Genomic DNA, 27261 nt, shown 5'->3' with positions numbered 1-27261 from the left:
GCACTGTGCATTCTCAATAGTTGCTGTCTACTCACATTTCTAGATTTCTTTGTATTCTCTAGGTCCTTCTTTCCTTTCTTGCCCATATCCATCCACCTACATATCCATCCATCCATCCATCCGTCCATCTCATCCCTCCATTTATCCATCCATCCATCCATCCATCCATCCATCCATCCATCCATCCATCCATCCATCCATCCATCCCTCCATTTATCCATCCATCCATCCATCCATCCATCTCATCCCTCCATTTATCCATCCATCCACCCACCCACCCACCTATTTTCCATATGAATTGTATGGTTCAGATAGTTTTCTCTCGGTTGCATTAACTTGGTTTATATTCTTTTTCCTTCTCTCTCTTTCAAGTTGACTTTCAGTTTGATGTGTTTTGATGGAGTAGTCAAGTCTAACTCGACTGTATTTGCCTTCTGAACAGGTTGAATTTGGAATTAAAGCATGGAGTAGTGGAAACACAGGGCTTAGAATCCCAGCTCTGTTGCCTACTATCTCTGCGACCTTGGACAGTCCACTCAAGCTTGCTGAGCTGTGACTATGAGACAGGGCTGATGAAGCCACATCAGAGTGTTACCATGAAGATTAGAGGAAGTGGTGCCTATAAATTGACCAGCACAGTGCTTGGCTCACTGTGGCTGCTCAGTAACAGCTGTGTCCCTTAGTGTTCTTCATGTGTGGCAATGATGGGAATACTGTCCTGTGCAACTTCCGATACTCTTACTGGGTGGGAGAGGCACAGAAATTATGTTTCCTGCAAGTTTGAATTCTGAGACAAAGATTTATGAAATAGTCTATAAAAATAAAAAATATGGCATCCCTCAAATTATATTTTAAGGTGTTAACCATAAAGCCCACTTATCAAGATTAATTTTATTTATTTATTTTAAGTTAAATTTATTGGGGTAACATTGGTTAATAACATTTCAGGTATACAACTTATTATATGACCTCTGTACACTCTATCATGTGCTCTCCACTGGAAGTCCAGTCTCCTTCTATTACCATGTCTTTGACTCCCTTAACCCTCGTGGGGCAGCTCATGATGTAGGGTCTGTTGGTCAGGTTCATTAATGGGCCATATTTATGAACCAACACTGGGAAGAAGACAGTGGCAGGCCCTGAGACACAAGGAAGTAGTACACAAGACACTTTCCAGGAGGGGATCACCCTAATGGTCTCCCAGGGATGAGAGAGAAGGGGTACCTTATGCCAAAATATTCTTCTCTGCCCTTCTTTCTTCCTGGAAGAAGTGCCTTCATTTCTTTGGCTGCATTCTGACCAGTGGTCCCACCCCCTCTGCTGTGGTGACGGTTGCAGCACATTTTATTTGGTATCTTTCCCTGTTTTCCAATTCCACTGCAGTTTCTTTCTCCATTTCCTGTTCAACGTGTCCTGGAGTTATTGTGGATAGCTCTGTTTTCCACATTTTCATGTTCCAACACTGAATCACTGGAATCTAAAAATGAAAGAGACCTTAGAAATTTCTTCGTCCAATTCCCTCATTTTCCAGAGAAGGAAATTGAGGCCCAGCATAGTTAATCAGCCCACCCTCAGTGACTAGGTTTGTGTGTGTGTGTGTGTGTGTGTGTGTGTGTGTGTGTGTGTGTAGTTTGGCCTCCTTTAGTAAAGGAAATTCTGGGCGTTTTCTAGTTCTTTAAAAATTGTTTTAGGGCTTATGCTGTCTTTATATTTGTTAATTTTTCAGTTTCTCTAATCATATTTCCACAAACTAAGTCCTGAATTTAACCTGCTTTGTCTATTATAGAAAAATCTTTGGTACATTTTTCTTTTTCTATTTCACCCACTACAGTATATATATGATGATTATCATGGAAACAAAGTAGTTGGATTCACTTTGTTTTGTATAATATCCTTTTATTTTATTTTATTGTATTATTTATTTATTTATTTTTTAAAATTTTTATTAGTTTCAGGTGCACAAGACAAGGTAATACTTAGACGTTCATCATTTATATCCCTCACACTGTGGACCTCCCTCCCCCCATGCCCCCATCCACTATCCCTCTAATATCCTTTTTTTTGATTCCTTATTTCCTTAATGTCGCCTGTCAGCCTTTTAACTTCCCACATTTCCTCCATTGTCATCCTGATTCTTCAGAGGCATCCGACTCAGTTTTTACATAGAGTAAAAGTAGTAGTTTGATGTTTTTTCATTTTTTGCATACCTTGGTGTGCATTTTAAGTGGTCACTGGATGACATACTACTCTTATCAGATAATTGTCTATGGTAAGATATGTTCCATGTGATTTCTTTTTAATTTGGTGTTCTAAGATCCAAAAAGAAATTTTGTAAATTTTTCCTCTAGGGTTCTGTGTGGAAGAATGAAATGTTCATCGTCTACACATTGACACAAGTGAAACTAGTTCTTAAAGTGAATATTGAACTTCTCAAATTTGAATTCTGTTATACCTTGAGTAAGGTTATTTTTCCCCGTGGTACTCTGAAAATGAATCTTAAGTTTATGAGCTTGTGTAATATGCTATGCATATGCCCATGTCTGTAGGCAGCTTCTCAGGAAGGCCCCTAAGTTGTCTGGCCACGCCGGTGGTACATCTGGCAGGTTTTGTCCTTGGCAGCCTTGGTGCCCTAAGGCTGGAGAGGTCTGTGTGTGCCCCTAGATTCAGACTGGGCCCCGACCTTGAGTCCCCAGATACCTAAGTGAGCAGCTTCTGTAGGGAAGGAGGTTTCTGTTTTGTTTTGTTTTATTTTGTTTTGTTTCTGTTGTTATTTGCTTGGTTAGTTGTTTGCTTTGGTGGAGGGGGAATGGAGACAATAGGAATTCTTAATTTTCTATATATTTTGATGCAACAAAAAGAAAACTTTTCTCTCTACTTGCTTCACTTTGTTTTCCTTGGTCAGACACGACTGACTCAGTTTTCCCCACAGTTCTGGTGGCAATCCTTAGTGGGCCATCTGGGATAGTGGGAGTTTTAAAGTGGTTTTGAGAGTGGGGCTGAAGGTGAGTTGAACTGAGGGCACAAGGTGGTTTGGATCTGAACTGGAGCTTCTAATAAAACAGGAAATAGTGCCGCCCGCCTGTTCTCTGCGTGTGCGTTGCTTTCTATCTACTTGGGGACTTCTCCCAGGAGAGAAGAGTTAAAAGCCCTGGCTTCTTATTAATGGCCCTTTAGCCATTATGTTTAATCACCCTGATCCTTGCAACAACTCCCATTAAGACTTTACTGCTAGATTATTAATGAGGAAGAGAACACATGTTCGAATAATTGTGGTTAAGGGAGGTTTAAACGCCATGACTGTAATAAGCGGTGGATGTGAGAACGACTGATGACATCAAATCATTAACTTCCAGTGCGTTCGGAACTCTGCAGTCCTGTCAGGTTCTGTGCGTCTCTGACTTGGGCTGACGTGTCGTGGTAGTTCCTGAAACAGCTGAGCTAGCCCTTCAGTTGAGTCAGTGCGACCATTTCAATGTGGTTAAAGCTATGTATTTGCATATATGAGCAAATATGGAAATCATGTTTGAAAATAGCAACATGATATAAGTTTATACGCTTTCAATGAGAACCACTGAGTCTCGAATTTTGAAGAATTCTGATTTCAGTTTTTAAATGGTTATCGATATGAATTGGGTATATTGAATTGAGCTCATGTGGATTACACATTTTCCAATTATCTAATATTTTAAATTAGTGTCTGTATGAGTCTTACAACATTTCTAAACATGCTCTGGGGTGTACTATAATTTTCACATTATTATCTCATGCTTTAGTTTTAATAGCATTGGTAAAAGTTTTGAAGTTTTAATTTCAGTTTTTTCTCACTGCTCAGAATTTGATGACATAAAGTGAAAAGGGGTTTCCATAGTTGCTAACGTTTGCCAGATTTTGTTCCAAACCATAGGCTTTAGTAGACTTTTGAATTAAATCCACATTCTCCACCCAAGACCAGTGGTATAATCCAACAGTTCGAAGATAGGTATGCTATAAACAGCTATAGTTAAATAATCTAAAACAAAAATTAAAACATGGAAATACAATAAAACACGAATTGATCACTTTGTAGTGGAATACGCTATTAACTGTCTGCATTGGAAACGTGTGGTGAGTTTTAAAACATCTGAGTTCTACAATTCTAAAGTGTATATAGTTCATGTGAAGGCAGAAACTGTTTTTTCTCCTCTGCATATATATAAGAATTAAAGGTTAATATATTTTCTGTGGTCCCAATTTGCTTTCATTTATTTTTAATTTAGAAAAATCACTTTGGAGTACAAATACGTACCATAAATAAATCCACCTCATCTAAAAATTTTAACACTGGGTCCCACAGTATGATTAAAGAGATTATTTACTTTGTAAATCTTGTACTTTATTGATCTGTGTAAAACAAAAACCACATATTAACATAACCCAAATAGGAAGAAATTATTTTTATTTATTTGTTTTTTTAAATTAATTAAATTTATTGGGGTGACAATTGTTAGTAAATTTACATAGATTTCAGGTGTACAATTCTGTATTATATCATCTATCAATCCCATTGTGTGTTCACCACCCAGAGTCAGTTCTCCTTCCATCACCATATATTTGATCCCCTTTATTCTCATCACTCACCCCCCACCCCCTTACCCTCTGGTAACCACTAAATTACTGTCTGTGTCTATGAGTTTTTGTTTCTCATTTGTTTGTCTTGTTCTTTTGTTGTTTTTGGTTTATATACCACATATCAGTGAAAAAGCATATACCTGGTATAGAAAAGTAATAGGGTCTTTAATTTTTAATGATTGTTAAAATTTTTAAGGTATATATGCTTATCTGAGTGGCGTTATACCCATTGTGTAATAATTACAGGAGCTGAAAGATCCCAGTGGTTTTGCAATGTAATGTCTGTAACAATCTCATTTAACTTGTTAACTGAAGTTACAACCCTCCCATGTATGAGGCAGTTGAACTCTTAACAATCACAAAAAATGCCGACATTAGATTATACTGTTTTATATGAAATAATTCACTTTATTTTTTGGGTTGCCTAGAAAGTTATATGTGTGTAAATAATGCTAAAATAGCCTGCTAGGGGAAATAGTGTTTACTGAGCAGTGAAAAGACTAGTTCAATTTCTTAACTTGTTCAACGTTTTTTTTAAACTTTTTTTCATATACTGAAAAAAAACCCCAAAACATGTAAAATGAGAATCTTTCTTAAACACTGAAAATGAATGTGTTTCATTGTTAGATTGCAATATACCTACCACTGTAGGATTTTGTTCATTATCTGTTTTTTTTCATCTCCACACATTGTTCCTGCAAAGTGGTGTTTTAAAAGCCTACATTTAGAGGCAAAGAAGGAAGGAAGCACGAGTGAGTGTTAGGTGAGGGATGCTGCACCTCAGCCTGTCTCCTGCGCAGCCCCCCAGTGCCCAGCCTTTGGGAAGCAGCGTCAGAAGGCTCCAGGGACAGCAGACCTAGTGCGTTTGGAGGCATCATGTTGCTTAGTGAAGAAAAAGGGAAGGGCCAGAGTCTCGGTGCGTCTCAGTAGGGGCCCCAGAAACTTCTAGTGACTTCATTGCCATATGAGTTCCTGTGACCCAGACGGGTAGTGGTGGTGGGGGGCAAATCATTTCCCATCTGGGTCTCTCTGTGCCACGTTTTTGACAGGCAAAGTTGCACTGGCTGTTTTCTAAGGGCCTGTCCAACCCTGACAGGCTGTGCTGTGTACAAGCTGTCTAGAGCTTCCTGGGGGGCTTGGTGGTGTTCTGTGTGCATGTTTGTCTCCAGATGCTTCTTTCTCACCTGCTCTATGGGTGGGGATGTTAATAAGCCCTGGGATGCCCATGGCCAGCAAGGGGCTACACTGGGGTTCGTGTGGGTCTCGGGTTCCAGAGCCCCACTCCTCACCACTGTACAGCCGTCTCCTGCTGTGGTCACCTGTGTGTGTCTTGAATCCAAGACAGGCTACTGTCCTCTAGGTGTGACATGTATACAAAGCAAATACAAGCTTATGCACAACTCATGTTCCAACAGAAGGAGGAAGCAGGCTGTTTTTTGAGGCAAGAGTCAGCTTATACTATTTCCTGCTGAGAAAAGAAAGCTCAATTTGAATTCATTTTTCACTTCTTTTGTAGAACTAAAGGCTCAGTATACAACCCCGTACTTTGGTCCATTTTATTAAGTTAAGAAAAAAGTGAACATTTGTTTAGAAAATTTACTTAATCACCGCAAACCAGCCCTTTTTAGCCAGGAATAATGTTGCCTGTGAGGACAATATTTATTCTATATATGGATGTAAAGACCAAATAGCCATTAGTATCTTTAACACACCATTTTATTTTGCCAGTTTTAACAGAGGTGAAAGGGAGTTACTGTCGGGGGAATCTCCCCCACTCAGAGACGCAGGGGCGACTGCTCGGAAGAGGGCACCTGTGGGTTCCCGTGTAGCAGAGGCGAAGGGAGCCTCTCCACTGGGCACCCCTCCTGCTGGCACCCCATACAGAGTTGTGCCGTGGAGGGCAGCACGGACTACTTCTCCTGGCCCCAGACGCCCAGCCTCAGCGGTCCGGTTTGCCTGTCATTTCAGTCCTTGTCACATGCATTGTTTTTAATTTTTGTTTTTCTGTTTCTACTTAGTAAAAAGTTGTCTAATGAGATAATGTTTTGTTACAAAGCCACTCAGTGCTTTCTGATCACCTGCAGGGGGGGGGCGGGGCGGGGGAGGGCACCTGTCCGGAAATGCAGACCCTTGTGAGCTCTGGAGGGGGTTGGAAGCCTTCAGTGAATTAAACAAGAGATGGGGAGAAGGTGGTCTTACGTTGGGTGATAGATTTTGCCCAATGCTCCCCCCCCTTCTCCTCTGCTCTCCTGCAGTTGGAGAGGATGGATTCTGCCAGCTGGTATTTGTGAACTCAGTGTCCTAAGTTGAGTTCTCAGGTGTGTGCATGTAAAAAGGACGGCTGTGTTTTGGCAACGTATGGTTTGCTGTCTGTCCTCTGGGCCTGAATGACAGAAATGGAAGTGCGTCAAATGCCCTGATCTGTTCTGTGTTTTGACTGTGTGTGGACATGTGTTTGTTATTCTGTTTTCTTATTTATGTAAGGTGCCAGGTGGGCATGAACAAGGGGAAAAGTTATTTTAGGGTTTATTTTTTAAAAGTCCCACCTAGGAAGCGTCAGTGGAGTGGTGAGAAGCACACAGAAGCCAGTCAGTCTGTTGCCTCCTCTCAGCGACCAGCAGCCCCAGGCGGTGGGGTCGCTTGGGACTCAGGGAGGGGAGAAGTACCAGATTTATGACAGTGTGGAACCTCTTTGCTTTGGGAATGTAGGAATGAGTTCAGCTTTTCTTTAGGTATGTGTGTGCCTGAGAATGTGGCTTGTTAAGTTGCGGGGCGGGTGAGGGGGCGTTTCGTTGATGTTCAGGGAAATGGGAGGGCTAGAATATTTGTTTTTACTTCTCTGTGCTCAGGGAGACTCACTCAGTCACGACAGAAGGCATCATGTCCTAACATGTGGACCGAGATGACCTGCAGTAGAATTCCCCCAAGGGCCTGTTACAAATACATATTTTTAGACTTTTTGGATCAGAATTTTAAAGCATTGGGGATTGGAAGTCTGCATTTAAAGAAAGCATCGGAGGTGATTCTTGTGTACACTGATGTCCAAAAACCATGCCTATGGAATAGGACGCAAATGCCATTGCTCCAAGGGCAGATGACGTTTGACAATCATTGCTATGTTGCTGATGCTGGTCTCTGTAGTAAGTACTTTATGAAAACTATATAAAAAGTGAAGCAGTTATCTGAACCTTGGCTTCAGCCAGGGCTCCGCCCGCCAGGATGGTCACCATCCTCAGAGTTAGGGTAAATATGAGGACAACTCACCCAGTTAGGTGTCCTTTGCCTGTTTCACTCATTCCGCTTATTGGCCTGCAGAAAAGTCTAACACGAAAACATTTGGAATCTTTTGTGCTTTAGTCATTCTGAACAAAAAATTAGAATGTGTTGCATTTATAGAGTTAACTGTATTATTCTCTATGCTGTACCATGTTTCCCCGAAAATAAGACCTAGCCGGACAATCAGCTCTAATGTGTCTTTTGGAGCAAAAATTAATGTAAGACCTGGTCTTATTTTAATATAATGTAAGACTGGGTATAATATAATATAATACCCTATCTCATTTTACTATAAGACCAGGTATAATGTAATATAACATAACATAATGTAAGACTGGGTCTTATATTAATTTTGCTCCTAATGTGTCCTAAAAACGCATTAGAGCTGATTGCCAAGTCTCATTTTCGGGGAAACATGGTACTTTACATCCCATGACATGTATATATATTTAGCATTTTGCAGCTTACTAAATGCCATCACAGATACTAATTTATTTTTATATTTATATATACATCTATATAGATGTATACATAGATGTGTGTATACACATTTTAAGAAGGGAAAACTGGATTAAAATTGTGATACTCAATATATACTGATAAAGATGAATAAAGTCATGTTTGACTTCTGCAATTACAAGAGGTGTTCAAAGTGTCCAGACACTTCTGATTACGGCGAACTACTGCTTGAGCAACGTTGACCAAAGTGTCCACTTGTATACATTATTTTGGCAGCCCCAATATATAAGTTCACCGTAATCAGAAGTGTCTGATTATACATATATATTTTATATATATATATAAAATAGTTGAGATTCAATATTATTCTACATTAGCTTCAGGTGTACAGCACAGTGTTCAGGCATCTACACAATCTATGAAATTGTAATAGCTATGTACAGTGTCAGAGGGCTAGTAGGCCTGGGGGGGACGGTTATCACTTTGTGAGGGGTGTAAATGTCTAATCATTATGTTGTTTTGTACACCTGAAATTAATATAAAAATAAAATAAAAAAATTAGTATCTGTGATGGCATTTAGTAAGCTGTAAAATGCTAAATAAATATTAGATACTGAAAAAGAAATTACAGAGTTAAGCAGTGTTTGCAAAATGTGTTAAAATGGGTTAAAATCTATTTTATTGCCAGTGTAGCAATTGAATATTGCTTCAAATACAAAAAATAGCTAATTTTGTAAAATATTTATTTGCTTCTTTTTTTTTTTTTAACAGGAAAAACTAACCCAAGAGTGTGTATTCAGAGAACAGTTTGAAGAAAACTGGTATAATACCTACTCTTCAAATCTGTATAAACACGTGGACACTGGAAGGCGATACTATGTTGCGTTAAATAAAGATGGGACCCCAAGAGAAGGAACGAGGACTAAACGGCACCAGAAATTCACACATTTTTTACCTAGACCAGTGGACCCTGACAAAGTACCTGAACTATATAAGGATATTCTAAGCCAAAGTTGACAAAGACAATTTCTTCACTTGAGCCCTTAAAAAAGTAACCACTATAAAGGTTCCATGCGGTGGGTTCTTATTGATTAGCTGTGTCATCACATCAGCTCCACTGTTGCCAAACTTTGTCGCATGCATAACATAGAATGGAGGCTTGGATGGGAACATGCTGATTTTATTCTGCACTTATGGGCCTGCCCTCTGGGAGGCTGGCCTGTACTCATTGGCTTGATTTTTTTGTGAGAAGAGAAGACTGAGAGCGGGGGTGTGAGTGTGTGAGTGGATGAGCCGCAGGGAAATTGAAGAGAGGAGAACACAGAGAGGACGACGGCCTGATGCATGCTGGGGAATAGACACGCTTTCATATGTCCGATCAGTTGTCCTTCACCCTATGTCAGCACAGCTGCCACACTTCAACTCATCAGGACCTTGGCTGGTACCTGGCAAGGGTACGCTGCATTTTCAAAGGCATGGAGGGTGCAGTCTCACTTAAGAGACATTTTCAGTTAATTCTCACTGGTGCCATCCCAGTGAATCTAAAGCAAAGACCTCTTAGTGTAAAAAAAAAAAAAAAAAAAAAAAAAAAAGAAAAAAAAAAGAAGGAAAAAAAGGAAAAAAAAGTTAAATTTATTTATAGAAATTCCAAAGGCAACATTTTATTTATTTTATATATTTATTTATTATATAGAGTTTATTTTTAATGAAATATGTACAGGCCAGATAGGCATTTTGGAAGCTTTAGGCTCTGTAAGCATTAAATGGCAAAGTCCGCTACCAACCTGTGGTAAACTCATGCAAGTAAATATAACTTTGCATGGACATGAGAAATTCTAATGACCCTCTAACGTGCAGAAGGCGACAATCTTTTTTGTGCCCATATTATTGTAAACTTATGCACATCATTCATGACACCGAGTATTCACTCTTCAGACTGCTTGTTTCATAGCTTACCCCAGAGGATTAAAGACAAACTGGGTCTCAAACTTTTATTCTGTGTCTGTACTATTTCCTCTCTCCTAAGTGACTTACACCATCATTGTAACTTCACAGTTGGAAAATGTAAGGGTTGGTGTATATCCTACTTCTTTAAATCTATTGCAAAATATACCAAAGCCAAGCAGTAGCCATGCTTTTATTTTAGTTGCTCGCCAGAACAACAGGACGAACATCAAACATTGTACTGATTTAGAATTCTCAAAACGGAAAAGAAAAAAAGCTTACATAGCACAGATTGTTTTTTTAAGAGACAAGAATCAGATTAGTAGGATCATTCTTGTAAACTTTTTATTTGTGCATTTGGTTATCAAATATGAAATTATGCAAGTACCGTAGGGGTCATTGTAACATCTTTTATAGAAAATTGCTTTTGGTATGAACTGTCATAATGTGTGGTAATAGCACCCAAGTAAAACTCACAAATGAAACTAATAAATCATCAAATAATGACAATGAGGGGGAAAGTATTATACTTGTTGACTTGTGTTTTGTTTTTAAAAACGTCTTCACAAGAACTCAGTTTTTTTTAGAGGGGAGGTTACTATATAGAATATCTTTTACAAGGCTTTTATAACATATTATGCTGAAAAGCATAAGAATACATATTTCTTTAGTAGCAATAATTTTGCAACTTGCCCTTGGGCAAGGGAGACTATTTCTTATTATATACTAAGGAGAAAAGAGCCAAATTCGTAAAGCAATACTTAAGAAAAAGGAATTTATAACAAATTCTCATACCACATAGAACAGTTTCTAGCCAGTTATGTTGGGAAATTGAAAGTGACAGTTAAAAAATGTGTTGGGATTTGTGTAGCTAATTTTAAAATTTAATATTCCAACTTTGTTTTGCTCTGATACACATTCTCTGTGAAAAAATAAAAGTATGTCACTGGTGAGTTAAAGTTATTTTGGAGTAGAAGCCCATGACTTATTGCTGTGAGCACATGTGGCCCTTCTGAGGTCCAAGTTGGAGTACACAGCAGAGCCCTCCTGCCGATGTACATTAAGGGAAAACTAAGTTTAACATTTGGAATTAAGAACTAATTTGGGGGGAGGGGACTGAAGTAATGTAAAATAGTTGATTTATGATAAAGATCAGAATGTTCTCTTCATTTATTTTCTTTTTCTTTTTTTTCCCACTTTCTAAACAGAAACTGCATTTAATTCCAAGATGTAGTAATCTTATTTATTATTTAACCCTTTGCTGCTGCTAAAATGTGCACATATTCAGGCTTTAGTTTTTCCAAAAGGCATTTAATATTTTTGGCTGAAGAACGTTGAACATCTGACCACAGGGAAGAATCAAGTTTCTAGGATGTCATAGGTACGATATTTAGCACTGAAAAATTGAATTTAGGAGACAGCCAAAAGTAATCTTAAAGTAGCATGAGGTGCTAATCAGCCTAAAAGAAAGAAAACAATTTGTGAAAAAGACTAAAATGTCCATGCATTCCTGGAAAATGCTACTTTAATGTCTACTTTTGGAGTTATTTTGTTTTGGTAACTTTTTTTTTAAAAAAAAGAAAAACAAAATGTTACATGCTTTTGGCAATTGATACAATAAACTGTAATGGTCTGTAAATAAATAAATTTTGACTTATGCAATTTATGTACATAAATGTTCTGGGAGAGTAGGTGGCTCAAAGTTTGGGTGGGCACTGCCTTGCTGGGCAGTACAGCAAGTTACCCCCAGCTTGTGACTTTGCCTGGGTTCTTGTCCTAAGAGACCCAGAGCCCTTTGGATGGCAGCCCTGAGCTACTGTGGAAGGGGTGGTCCCAGTTTTCGTGAGCTGATGCTCAGGCAGTCCAATCACTATGCTTTTGGTGCCAACACGTGCACCTTGGTCAGAGACTAAACAGGCATGACTGAACTACCCCCATCTGTCATGTGCATATCCCAGGCAGTGTGGAAGGACATGTCAGGTCAGAGTTGGGGGACCCCTCCCTGCCAGGTCTTGTCGTGTAGATAAACGAATGGCTTCAGTTGATGGTATTTTCATTCTATTTCATCTCATTAACACTACGACTTTGTGTGATTTCCTTGATAATCTGTAATTGTATGTAAATACATACAGGATTATGTAATTTGTGTAAATATATAATTACAGACTTTTGAAAACTGGTATTTTTTACTTGACGTCCATTTTGGAGCTGCTTCAAAATATGTGCCTACATGAACCAATGGAATTTTAAAAACATGCTCTTGCTCTTACAGCTGTTGTGTGTATATTGAGGGATGGGGATGGAGGGAGAGGAACAAACACATCAGATGTCTTTTTTTTTCTGGAAGCATTAGGTAGAGAAGCGGGTAACCTTCTGGGATGGAGGTCTGTGGACACGCAGAAAGCAAAATGCAGTGTGTGTGCACGTCTACATGGATGGGTGAATGGACAAAGCCATATTGTTTGAGGTCAAATTCTGTTTGCTGCATTATTTGACCTTGAAATGTGCCAAATTTAGATCCACTGTTTGCGGTCACTTGCACGATAGAGCAATGAAATGGTGGGGGTGGGGGAAATACGCCAGATAGATTCAAAAGATGTGTCGGTCACCAAGCCCCTCTCAAGGGTATGTGTGTGTACATATGTTACCTACATTATATAATACCCATGTGTGTCCACAGACATTGCACAGTTTATTTAAAATTCTTTTTTTGCCACCTCAATTATTTTGAGTTCGGGTAAAGTTTCTGAGAACAAACTATGGTATTAGAACGTATTATCTTGGCATTACCATGAAATTTTAAAAAGCATATCCCTTAGGCCTCAAAACACTCCTAGACAATTTAGGACATACATTGTCTAGATTAACTTAATTTTATTATTTTTATTCCCATTTATGAGTCTGTTTCTGTTCATTCATTCATTTATTTTTTTAGATTCCACATATAAGTGAGATCACATGGTATTTGTCTTTCTCTGTCTGACATTTCACTTAGCATAGTACCCTCTAGGTCCATCCATGTTGTTGCTAATGTAAGATTTCATTCCTTTTTATGCTGAGTGATATTCCATTGTATATATGTACCACTTCTTTATCTATTCATCTGTCAGTGGACATTTAGATTGTTTCCATATCTTGGCATAGTAAACAATGCTGCAGTGAACAGAGGGGTGCATATATCTTTCTGGATTAGTGTTTTGCATTTCTTCAAATAAATACCCAGAAGTGGAATTATTAGGTCATATGGTAGCATGACCTAGGTCTACTTTTAATTTGTGGGGAAACTTCATACTGTTTTCCATAGTGGCTGCACCAGTTGGCAATCCCACCAATAGTGCACAAGGCTCTCCTTTTTCCCACATCCTGCCAATACTTGTTGTTTGTTGATTTATTGATGATAGCCATTCTGACAGGTGTGAGGTGATATCTCATTGGGTTTTAATTTGTATTTCCCTAATGATTGGTGATGTTGAACATCTTTTCATATGTCTATTGGTCATCTGTATGTCCTCTATGGAGAAATACCTATTCAGGTCCTCTGTCCATTTTTTAATTGGATGTTTTTTGTTTGCTTTTGGTGTTAACTTGTTTGAGTTCATATATTTTGGAAATTAACCCTTATTGAGTGTATCATTTGCAAGTATGACTTTTGATAGGAACATTTAATCTATTTAAAGTAATTATTGATAAGTAGGTACTTATTGCCATTTTGTTAATTGTTTTTAGGTTGTTTTTATAGTTGTCCTCTGTTCTTGTCTTCTCTCGATCTTTCCCTTGTGGTTTGCTGTTTTTCTTTAGTGTTTTGTTCAGGTTCCTTTCTCTTTGCTTTTTGTACATCTTTTGTAAATTTTTGGTTTGTGTTATCGTGATCTTTAGGTATATCATTCTTAGCAGTCTATTTTAAGCTGATGTTTAAGTTCAAATATATTCTATAAGGACTTCATGCTTTATATTATTCTCATCATATTTTAGATCTTTTTACGTGGTGTATCTCCTAACTACTTATTGTAGTTTGAGTTGAGTTTTATACTTTTTTCTTTTAACCTTCAGAGCTCACGCTCTAACCAACTGACCCATCCGGCCACCCTATTTTCTTATTTCTGGTTATGGCCTTCCCTTTTCTACATAAAAAAGAACCTTTAATATTTCTTGCAAAGCTGCGTTAATGGTGATGAATTCCTGTCCTTTTTGCTGTCCCATAAACTCTTTCAATTCTGAATGATAACCTTCTGGTTATCATTCTCAGTTGTAGGTTCCTTTCTTTCAGCACTATAATGATGTCCGCCCCTCCCTTCTGGCCTGTAAAGCTGCTGCTGAGAACTCAGCTGATAGCCTATGGGGTTTCCTTTGCGCTTAACTTAACTCGTTGTTTTCCTCTTGCTGCCTTCAAGATTGTCTCTTTGTCTCTAACTTTTGCCATTTGAATACAGTATGTCTCAATGTGGGCCTCTTTGGGTTCATTTTGTTTGGAACTCTCTCTGCTTCCTGGACCTGGATGTCTGTTTCCCAAGTTAGGACTACGTTTTTAGCCATTATTTCTTTAAATACCATTTCTGTTCCTTTCACTCTTTCTTCTCCTTCTGGGATCCGTATAATGTGCATGTTTGAGTGCTTCATGTTATCCCAGAGGTCCCTTAAACTGTCCTCATTTTTTAAAATCATTTTTTCTTTCTGATGTTCTGATTGGTTGATTTCCACTTGTCTGCCTTCCAGGTTGCTGATTCATTTTTCTGTGTTCCCTAATGTGCTGTTGATTCCTTCTAAGGTGTTTTTCATTTCAGGTATTGTGTTCTTCAAGTCTGCTTGATTTTTTTCTCACATTTTCCAACTCTTTACTGAAGTTCTCCTAAGTTCCTCTATTTCACTCTCAAATTTGGTGAGCATCCTTATGACCATTTCTTTGAATTGTTTATCAAATGACTTATTTCTGTTTCCTTAGGGTTTTTTCCCCCCGGGGATTTTTCTTTTTTTGTCATTTGAAAGATATTCTTTTGTCTTTTCATTCCGTTTAACTTTCTATGTGTGTGTATATGATTTAGACAAAATAGCTGTCTCTTTCAGTCTTGGGAAAGTGGACTTATGTAGAAGTAGACCCCGGGTAGACTGTGTGTATAGTAGGATTTGGCAGGTTGGTAGGAGCCAAGAGGGTGTCTGGGGATTCCCCATGGAATGGGAGCAGCTCCCAGTAGGGAGACCAGGTGTATGTCCTAAGGCTCTGTTGATCTGCCTGCTCCCTTTGTTTGGGCTGAAATGGACTCAGGTGATGTGACCAGGAACATGCTGTGGCGATCTTGCAGTTAGGCCAGATCACCTGGACAGAGCACCCATCCACCCTATGGAGGGGGAGGGGGACTTAAATAGTGGTGCTCACCATCCCCTTTAACCCTAGAGAGCTCCCACGGCTCCCCAGCCATGTCTATATAGTCTCTTTCTGGTTTGTTGTATGGAAAATTGCCTATGTAGAAGAGACCTCTGCATAAACTCCATGTGGTTGGGAAAGCCACTTGGAGCGGAGCAAGCATTTCTGGGGCCACAGACATTAGCAGGCCCTTCCAAGCTTAGAGCACAAGCAGGCACTTCGAGTGCTTAGTGTGCAAACAGGCACTTCTGGCACGTGGTGCACAAGCTGACACTTCTTGCGCCTGGGGTGGAAACCGCACTTCCAGTGCTTGCTGTGCGAGCGGACACTTCGGCCCCTGGAGCCCAGCAGGCACTTCCGGTGGTCGCAGCACTACCTGCAGGCTGGAGCAGCTGCCAGCAGGAAGGCCAGGGCTGTGTGGTGACGCTCTGATGTTCCTGCTGCCTTTGTTGGAAGCCCAAAGCCACAGCCTTGTGGCTGTGACTGCTCTGCGGTGATCCTGCAGGTCGGCCAAAGCCCCAGCTCCTACAGCCCTAGCGAGGTGGAGGGGATGTAACAATGGCGCCCCCGGTCCCTCCGGCTGGAGAGGTCCCGAGCGCCCTGTCTTCCCAGCTTCTCTATTCAGTCTCTTTCTGTTTTTTGTTGTCAGAGCTGTTCATCCAGGGCTTGGTAGTGTCGGCAGGAGTACTCGCTACCCTCGCCAGCGGGGACGAGGTCAGGGGTCTCCTATGCTGCCGCCATCTTGGACCTCCTGACATCACACATTTTAAAAACTATATTTTGTTGCTAAAAGTGGAACAGGGAGGAATTCTAAGGATTAACTGTGCCTATCTCCTTCACTACATAGCCTAAAATTCTGGGGCTTAGGTTTGTAGAATGAATCACCACAGGTTGGTTATAAAGGTGTGAACAGTGGCTTAACAGTGTCATCTCTGCCTTTTATTTGCTGTGTGCCTGGCTGTCTGCTCTTAGGTCTTTAGGAGAATTTCCCCCCCCAGTTTTATTGAGGCATAATTGGCATACATCCTGTCTAAGTTTAAGGTGTACAGCATAGTGATTTTACTTACATATATTGTGAAATGATAACCACAAAAACTTTAGTTCTGACCATCATTCATTATCTAGAAGAATTGTTAATGTAACATTTATTCACCAGGGAGGAACATGCTGAAAAAAGAAATTGTGTCTTTTATAATTTAATTTGGAAAAAAATTTAATTTGCTTTGTCACTAGCACAGTCATCAGGTTGGTGAACATCCACCTCTAAAGCTGGGATATTGTGACAGCCACCAAGGAGGCCAGGACAACTTCAAAGAGAGGCTTTTTTGTTATATTTGGATAATAGTAAAAGAGAAAATTCTTACTTAGAATTCTTATAATTTTCCAACTATTTTCCGGTTTATATCTGGGAAAACATTTTTAAAACTTGCTTTTAATTAAAAAATGTGTAGGCATACTGACATTTCAGTAGTGCTTGGCAAGCTGTGCTTATGACTGGCTCTTGCTTTTTTCCCTCTGCCCCTTTCTGAACAGCCTTCTAAAGATGTTTGTGGTTTTGGTTATGATTCCCATTGTTAGTAGTGGACTTAGTTAGTCAGGAACATTTGCTACTGGGAACTAAGGACTTAGGAGAAAAAATTCAGAACTGAACAAGTGATTCTGTCCTCATTGCACAGGGGAAGGACAAGTGTTAACAGTGTGCATGGCCCAATTTGGAGAAACTTATTTTTAAAGACACTCATGCAGGCTTTTTTCCTAAACATTTTGTGAGATGTTGCTAAACATTCTGTAAGCTCCACCTGGCTGTTGCCTCTGCCTTCTAGTGTATGCATATATACAAGGTTGGTAAGTGACAGCTTTGTGGGATTTCTTTTTCTGACTAATAAAAAGAGGGCTTTCTCTAGTCTGTGAAGATAATTAGAGTTAAAACTGTTCGTTCAGGAGGAAGCCGTACTCTGCACATCCCTCTACCCTGTAGTTGACCAAATTCTCCCTCCTGCCCTCTTGCTCCTCCTTTTCCCATTTTTCCATTCCTCCTTCCTTCATTTTATTGTGTGGAGCTAGCACCAGCAATAAAGAGACAGGCACAGTCCTGATGGCAGCCACAGGGTTTAAACAAACATATCCTAGTAGAGTGTGATAAACACAGCAGTAAGGTGGGTGCCAGGGGCTGTGGGACTTAAGTTACACCTGATACAGACTTATGAGGCCCACGATTGTGATGGCTAAGGTGACATGCGAAGGGTGAGTAGAAGTTTCAGAAGAGAGCTGTAGTCTCTGGCATTCTAAATGTGTCAAGAGAGTGCTTTATCCTTGGAGAATTTGGGCACATTGTATGTTTTCCTGATTTTTTTTTGGATGACTGTGACTGAGTCTGATTGGCCAGCATTGGTCCTGGAGGGTTTCTTCCCCCTTGGAGGCGCATTGATTCATGAGATGATCAGAACCATCTTCAAGTTAGACCAGCTCTATTGCCCTGGACTTAGACCATGGCCAGGCCCAGCATGCTGTTTGTTACTCTTGGTTTCTATCCAGATGAAGCTGACTCTCTTTGCTTTTGTTAATATTACTCACTTTAATTTTTCCCCTCACATTTACCTCATGTCATAGGCAAAGTCCACACATAATAGCAATTAAAACCTAGGACTATAAAAGAGGTGAAAACACAACATGATTTTTAACATATCCGCTTCATTCTTTCTATAAATGTGTGTTGAACAACTACTACATGTCCTGCAGCATGGATGAGGATTTACCGTGTTTTCCCCAAAATAAGACCTAACCAGAAAATAAGCTCTAGCATGATTTTTCGGGATGACATCCCCAGAACATAAGCTCTAATGTGTCTTTTGGAGCAAACATTAATGTAAGACCCCGTCTTATTTTTGGGGAAACACGGTAGTAGAGAAGAAAACAGACAACATTATGATCTTGGTATTTCAACACCAGGCTAGATTCTAGTGAATGATTTTATAAACACGCAGTACCTGTTTAAAATGCTGTGGGACTGGGGTACCCACATCATGAGGCAATTAGGACAATATTAGCAATTTTCTATGAACTTCACCTGTCTTCAACTCAACTTACAGGTACATAAAAACTCAGTTGGATGCAGCCCATTCAAATCCTATTGTTTTAATAGGACAGCATTTTTAAAGGAGTTCTCAAATTTGAGGATACAGATTTAATAGATGAGCTCCTTCTTGGTAGGAAATGAATAAACAGAATGGAGGCTGCCCCATTCTCCCCTCCTTGGGAAAATCCAAAAGAAGAGGAAATGGAATTCCGAAAATGTGTCCATTATAGATTTGTGATGTCTTTTAAGGATACCAGAACTCAGTGAAGCTAAACCAACTAATGAAGTTTTGGAAAATACCTCATCCCCCATAGAATCCACATCATTGAAATATAAATGGGTGTTGGCTAGACTCACTAAGATAAAAAGAGAGAAGACACTAATTAACAAAATCCGAAATGAAAAAGAGGAAGTTATCATGGACACCACAGAAATACAAAGGATCATGCAAGAATACTATGAAGGACTATATGCCACCAAATTCAATAACCTAGAAGAAATGGACAAGTTCTTAGAAACATATAGCCTTCCAAGGCTGAACCATGAAGAACTGGAAAATCTAAGCAGACCGATCACCAGTAAAGAAATTGAATCAGTCATCCAAAACCTTCCCCAAAGCAAAAGTCCGGGACCAGATGGTTTCACTAGTGAATTCCACCAAACCTTCAAACAGGATCTAATACCAATCCTGCTCAAACTCTTCCAAAAAATTGAAGAAGAGACAGTACTCCCTAACTCATTTTATGAGGCCAACATTACCCAGATACCAAAACCTCGTAAGGACAACACAAAAAAAGAAAACTACAGACCTATATCTCTGATGAACACTGATGCAAAAATCCTAATCAAAATTCTAGCAAATCGAATACAACAATACATTAAAAAGATTATTCATCATGACCAAGAGGGGTTCATCCCTGAGGCACAAGGATGGTTCACTATCCGCAAATCCATTTTATTCACATCACATAAACAAAATAACAGGACATAAACAAAATAAAGGACAAAAATCACTTGATTATATCAATTGATACAGAAAAAGCATTTGACAAGATACAACATCCATTTATGATTAAAACACTTAATAAAATAGGTATAGAAGAGTAACGCCAATAAATTTAATAAAAAAAAAGGTATAGAAGGAAAATACTTTAACATAATAAAGACCATCTATGACAAGCCCTCAGCTAATCTCATAATTAATGGTGAAAACTGAAGCCCATTGCTCTACGTTAGGAACACGACAGGGCTGTCTCCTATCACCTCTACTTTTCAACATAGTGTTGGAAGTCCTTGCCAGAGCCATCAGGTAAGAGAAAGAAATAAAAGGCATCCAAATTGGGAATGAAGAAGTTACAATATCACTCTTTGCAGATGACATGATGCTATATATAGAAAATCCTAAAGACTCCACCAAAAAGCTGTTAGAAAGAATCAACGAATACAGTAAAGTTGCTGGCTACAAAATCAACGTACAAAAGTCCATTGCATTCCTATATACCAACAATGAAATCTCAGAAAAAGAAATACAAAAAAACAATTCCCTTTGCAATTGCAGCAAAAAGAATAAAATACCTAGGAATAAACTTAACCAAGAATGTGAAGGACCTATATGCTGAAAACTATAAGACACTTTTGAAAGAAATTGAAGAAGACACAAAGAAATGGAAAGACATTCCATGCTCATGGATTGGAAGAATCAACCATATTAAAATGACCATATTACCCAAAGCAATATACAGATTTAATGCAATCCCCATCAAAATCCCAATGGCATTTTTTAAAGATATAGAACAAAAAAAAATCATCAGATTTGTTTGGAACCACAAAAGACCCCGAATAGCCAAAGCAATCCTAAGAAAAAAGAACAATGCTGGAGGTATCACACTCCCTGACTTTAGTTTGTACTACAGGGCTACAATAATCAAAACAGCATGGTATTGGCAGAAAAACAGACACATAGACCAATGGAATAGAATTGAGAACCCAGAAATAAAACCACATAAATATGGACAGATAATTTTTGACAAAGAAGCTAAAAACATACAATGGAGGAAAGACAGCCTCTTCAATAAATGGTGCTGGGAGAATTGGATAGCCACGTGCAGAAATGAAACTGGACTGCTATCTGTCACCATGTACCAAAATTAATTCAAAATGGATCAAAGACCTCAGCATAAGTACTGAAACAATAAACTGCATAGAAGAAAACATAGGTACTAAACTTATGGACGTTGGGTTCAAAGAGCATTTTATGAATTTGACTCCAAAGGCAATGGAAGTAAAAGCTAAAATAAACGAATGGGACTATATGAAACTTAAAAGTTTCTGCACAGCAAAAGAAACCATCGACAAAATAAACAGGCAACCGACTGAATGGGAGAAGATTGTTGCAAACAGTTCCGCCGATAAGGGTCTAATATCCAAAATACACAAGGAACTCATGAAAACTCAACAACAAAAAAACAAACAACCCAATTGAAAAATGGGCAGAGGACCTGAAGAGACATTTCTCCAAAGAGGACTTACAAATGGCAAATAGACATATGAAAAAATGCTCAACATCACTAATGCAAATAAAAATCACAATAAGATATCACCTCACCCCAGTCAGAATGGCTATCATCAACAAGACAAATAGTAACAAGTGTTGGAGAGGCTGTGGAGAAAAAGGAACCCTCATCCACTGTTGGTGGGAATGCAGACTGGTGCAGCCGCTATGGAAGGCAGTGTGGAGGTTCCTCAAAAAATTACGAATAGAATTACCATATGACCCAGCAATCCCTCTCCTGGGTATCTACCCAAAAAATTTGAAATCATTTATACATAAAGACACATGTGCTCCAATGTTCATTGTAGCTTTGTTTATGGTGGCCAAGACATGGAAACAACCAAAATGTCCTTCTATAGATGAATGGATAAAGAAGTTGTGGTATATATACACAATGGAATACTATTTGGCGGTAAGAAAAGATGATATAGGAACATTTGTGACAACATGGATGGATCTTGAGAGTATAATGCTAAGCGAAATAAGTCAGACAGAAAAAGCAGAGAACCCTATGATTTCACTGATATGTGGTATGTAAACCAAAAACAACAAAAGAACAAGACAAACAAATGAGAAACAAAAACTCATAGACACAGACAATAGTTTAGTGGTTACCAGAGGGAAAGGGGGTTGGGGGGTGGGAGATGAGGGTAAGGGGGATTAAATATATGGTGATGGAAGGAGAACTGACTCTGGGTGGTGAACACACAATGGGATTGATAGATGATGTAATACAGAATTGTACACCTGAAATTATGTAATTTTACTAACTATTGTCACCCCAATAAATAAAAAAATAAATGAAGAAAAGAAATATAAATGGGTGTATAACCATAATTTTAATACCAGAGAGACCAAATTATGCATGTTGGTTAGAGGGTAAAACTTTTCATTTTGTTTTTCTTTGCTAGGATTACAAATTTGCCATTAGTCAGTTGCTGACTTCCTTGTGGCTTACTTTGATTTCCTCTTCCAGTTATAGGGGTACCGTGACTTCCCACACTCATGGGTCTCCCTGCCCTGATCTCACAATTAAAGAGTAGAAAAGTTTGGCATATGTGATGGATAGACAGAAAACGATGGATAGTCTTTAGAGTTTCCCCAGAAGAGTTTTGTGATCTTAAGCTTGGCTTAGGAAATAAAGGCTAATTGAATTAGGGCAGGATTCAAAGCAGGGTATCATGGCAAGAAAAGACGCTCTCCATCTTTCAGAAGATACATCATGACTGTCCCTGGTTGCATAGAACCTAAGGTCAGAACAGTTTTATGACACTTCTATTCACCCAGAGTCTGAAGTGCCACTTAGAGATACACTCGTCATGAATGGCTCCTGGTAAGTGGGTGCACAATTAGAAATCAGACCATTTCTTCTGATGATCTTCTTTAAAGAAGCAATTTTAATTGTTGTGGTGATTCTAATGTGCCTTTATATGTGCTTCCTCTTTCTTCCTTCTGGCATGTTTCCTATGCAGGAAGGCTAAGTTCTACTACCCTCCTCTCAAAGTTTTCATTTGCTTCCAGATGCTAAATGCTTATTTCTTTTAAATACAGATTATTAAGTGGAGGAGGTGTATTAGCAATGCTTCTTGTTCAAGTACATGGATTAATCTGACTGAAAATATAGTCCAGTTACATCTAGCCCATATCTATGAGCCATGGCCCCATTCTGTATTCCACGTGGTCTTAAATGTATCCCCAAATGCACCAGTATCTTGAAATATCCATGTAAGTTGTTCTGTATCCTAATCTGCTGGTTGCTGTAGACACTTGGGCATATGTGGTTCCCCTGAAGCCCCACAAATAGCAGAATCTCAGATTATAGGAAAAATAAAATAAAAATAATAAATATTGTAGTTTGGATAAATAAAAGTTATTTTTTTGTAATCATGGGTCACATTTGGTACTTTAAAGAAAAGAAACCTTTTAAAATTGGTCAGCTAGTATGTTTTATTCTTAGATAAACCTGTGATTTTTCAACATGCCTGTATAATACCCAGTAGATGATTTAGACCAAAATTCAAGTGAAGAGAACTTTTCATTGAAACTCATTAATTTATTCAGCAAGCAATTATTGATATATATCATATTTCAAGGATTATAAAAGCAGGAACAGAAGTGTTTAAAATTGTCTTTATATATAGTATAAATATATATTGATCCACTTGACTTATGCCTACCCCTTGTGAAAACGTCATGAACTAATTGTCATAAACTTTTCTTCTTTTTTCGTATAAAATATCACTTATTTCAGAAGAAGAGGACTACTATGGGTTTAAAGCAGAGTACCATATCTTTAAAGCCAGTACTTTAAATAATGGAGTGTTGTCACTTGGTTCTCATTCAACTGAGTGCTTAAGATTGTTCCCAGAGGAACTCCTTCTTGCTTTAACTTTGAATTGAAAAATGTCTCTGAAACACAAAACATGCATGAAATCAATATGATGTAATTTAGCATACCTTTTGGGCATATTTTATAATGGTTAGTTTGTATTTTTAGTTCAGAATTGTAGTTAAGTTTGAAAATTCCTGTGTGACTTTTTATCTCAGCAACATGTGATGGCTTGTCATGAGGCTATCTTATTTGGCAACCACACCCAGTGGTTCTAAGCACACTCAAGGAACTATATTAAGGAGGATGTGATGAATGTATGAACAATTTATGAATATATTTGATCAGTTACTGCTCTCTAGAAAGGGGCTGTGCACTGATTAGTACATGAGGATAAGGGAACTACCTGAAGATAGGGAAAGAAACACCCTAAAGAATGAGAGGTAGCAGTACTTAAGGCTCACAAAGGGCCAGGAATAGTGCCTATTTCTAACAGCCAGGTTAGAAAACTTCCAAATTCACAGAGCATTCATTGGGTGGAAGGGTCTTGCCTCAGTTATGGAGAATAATTAGCCTTAGACTAAACACTATTCCAGTCCTACCTAACATTTCAAAAGAAACACCAAAAAGGGATCAAGTGTTTTCAAGTAAACATAATTTTATCTTAGAACAAAGCTCAATAATATTTCTGGGAGTGAAAAATATCTAGTACTCAGAAATATAAAACACACAATGTTGGACATCTAGTCAAAAATCACCAGACAAAATAAAATAAAATAAAACTGAAAAAAAAAAAAAGAAACACACAGACACACACAAAAAAATCACCAGACATGTAAAGAGCAGGAAAATACAGCCCATGAGAAGAAAAAACCAAATCATTCAATTTAATCTGGCCCAGAACTGACAAAGATGTTAGAATGAACAAAAAAATACATTGAAACAGTTATTATAACTATCTTCTACATTTAAAAAAAGTTTGAGACGTGAAAGTTTGAGACAAAGAAAATATTCAAGTTTGAGACAAGAAAATATTCAAGTATGATTGCTAGACATGAAAAGTACGATGTGTGAGATGAAAAATTCATTGGATGGGATCACTGGCAGTGTAGACACTGCAAAAGAAAGACTCATGCACTCAAAATTTTACCAATAGAAACTATCTAAAGTGGATGACAGAGAGAAAAGGGAATTAAAAAAATTGAACATAGCATCATTGAGCTGTGGGAAAACTTCAAGAAACTTAACATAAATGTGATTGGAGTCCCCCAAAGAGAGGAGAGTGAGAAGACAAAAAGTATTTAAATAAATAATGGCCACAAAATTTTGAAATTTGATAAAAACTATAAACCACAGATTCAAGATTCTCAATGAACCTAAAGTATAAGAAAAAATGACACAAAAACGCCAAAACAAAACCATATGCTGGGTCATATGGTAATTCTATTCGTAATTTTTTGAGGAACCTACACACTGCCTTCCGTAACGCACCAGTCTGCATTTCCACCAACAGTGGATGAGGGTTGCTTTTTCTCCACAGCCTCTCCAACACTTGTTACTATTTGTCTTGTTGATGAAAGCCATTCTGACTGGGATGAGGTGATATCTCATTGTGGTTTCCATTTGCTACACCAAGGTACATCCTATGCATATTGCTGACAACCAGTGATAAGAGAAAGTCTTAAAAGCAGCCAGTTAAGGAGGACAGTGGATTTTTTGTCAGAATCAATGTTAACAAAAAAAATCATTATTTAAAGTATAGTATATTATCTATGCAATTATATAAAATCAATATACACTCATATTTAAAAATCAATGGTAATTTTACATAATCTTAGTTGGTAATCAGATATTGAAATAAAAATAACATGGCAGATATCTCATTTCTTTTTAGTGCTGAATAATACTCCTTTGTCTAGATGGCAAACAGTTTATCCATCATCTACTGAAGGACATGTTGGTTGCTTCCAAGTTTTGGCAGTTATGAATAAAGCTATAAATATCCATGTGCAGGTTTTTGTGAGGACAACTTTTTTTTTTAATTAAAGTTCACTGGGGTGACAATTGTTAGTAAAGTTACACAGATTTCAGGTGTACAATTCTGTATTACATCATCTATAAATCCCATTGTGTGTTCACCACCCAGAGTCAGTTCTCCTTCCATCACCATATATATGATCCCCTTTACTCTCATCTAGCACCCCACCTTACTCTCTGGTAACCACTAAACTATTGTCTGTGTCTATGAGTTTTTGTTTCTCATTTGTTTGTCTTGTTCTTTTGTTGTTTATGGTTTACATACCACATATCAGTGAAATCATAGGGTTCTCTGCTTTATCTGTCTGACTTACTTCGCTTAGAATTATACTCTCAAGATCCATCCATGTTGTCACAAATGTTCCTATATCATCTTTTCTTACCGCCAAATAGTATTCCATTGTGTATATACACCACAACTTCTTTATCCATTCATCTATAGAAGGACATTTTGGTTGTTTCCATGTCTTGGGCACCGTCAATAAAGCTGCCATGAACATTGGAGCACACGTGTCTTTATGTATAAGTGATTTCAAATTTTTTGGGTAGATACCCAAAGACGGATTGCTGGGTCATATGGTAATTCTATTTGTAATTTTTTGAGGAACCTCCACACTGCCTTCCGTAACGCACCAGTCTGCATTCCCACCAATAGGGGATGAGGGTTCCTTTTTCTCCACAGCCTCTCCAACACTTGTTACTATTTGTCTTGTTGATGAAAGCCATTCTGACTGGGGTGAGGTGATATCTCATTGTGATTTTTATTTGCATTTCTCTGATGATTAGCGATGTTGAGCATTTTTTCATATGTCTATTTGCCATTTGTATATCCTCTTTGGAGAAATGTCTCTTCAGGTCTTCTGCCCATTTTTCAATTGGGTTGTTTGTTTTTTTGTTGTTGAGCTTCATGAGTTCCTTGTACATTTTGGATATTAGCCAAAATAGTGCCTTATTGGAGGCACTGTTTGCAACAATCTTCTCCCATTCAGTCGGTTGCCTCTTTATTTTGTCGATGGTTTCTTTTGCTGTGCAGAAGTTTTTAAGTTTCATATAGTCACAATCGTTTATTTTAGCTTTTACTTCCATTGCCTTTGGAGTCAAATTCATAAAATGCTCTTTGAACCCAACGTCCATAAGTTTAGTACCTATGTTTTCGTCAATGCAGTTTATTGTTCCAGTTCTTATGCTTAAGTCTTTGATCCATTTTGAATTAATTTTGGTACATGGTGACAGATAGCAGTCCAGTTTCATTCTTTTGCACGTAGCTATCCAATTCTGCCAGCACCATTTATTGAAGAGGCTGTCTTTCCTCCATTGTATGTTTTTAGCTTTTTTGTCAAAAATTATCTGTCCATATTTATGTGGTTTTATTTCTGGGTTCTCAATTCTATTCCATTGGTCTATGTGTCTGTTTTTCCGCCAATACCAAGCTGTTTTGATTATTGTAGCCCTGTAGTACAAGGAAAAATCAGGGAGTGTGATACCTCCAGTATTGTTCTTTTTTTTTTAATATTGCTTTGGCTATTCGGGGTCTTTTGTGGTTCCAAACAAATCTGATGATTTTTTGTTCTATTTCTTTAAAAAATGCCATTGGGATTTTAATGGGGATTGCATTAAATCTG

The 27261-nt window shown here is 38.3% G+C and overlaps 1 protein-coding gene across 7 annotated transcripts in view; it reads left to right on the top strand.

Annotated features, from left to right (window-relative positions):
* The window catches only part of FGF9 (fibroblast growth factor 9), a 36065-nt gene extending 23514 nt beyond the window's left edge, over positions 1 to 12551 (top strand). For all 7 annotated transcript variants that reach the window (XM_081045819.1, XM_081045824.1, XM_081045825.1 and 4 more), the window contains one exon: positions 9115 to 12551. In XM_081045819.1, coding sequence (XP_080901945.1) covers positions 9115 to 9360 — 246 coding nt within the window. In that variant the 3' untranslated portion in view covers positions 9361 to 12551. The remainder of the gene's footprint in view (positions 1 to 9114) is intronic.
* Positions 12552 to 27261: the final 14710 nt, after the last annotated feature.

The sequence above is a fragment of the Rhinolophus hipposideros genome (genome assembly GCF_964194185.1).
Source record: "Rhinolophus hipposideros genome assembly, chromosome: 4".
Taxonomy (NCBI): Eukaryota; Metazoa; Chordata; class Mammalia; order Chiroptera; family Rhinolophidae; genus Rhinolophus; species Rhinolophus hipposideros.
The sequence above is the reverse complement of the archived record's forward strand: the minus strand, read 5'-3'. Positions and strand labels throughout refer to the sequence as shown.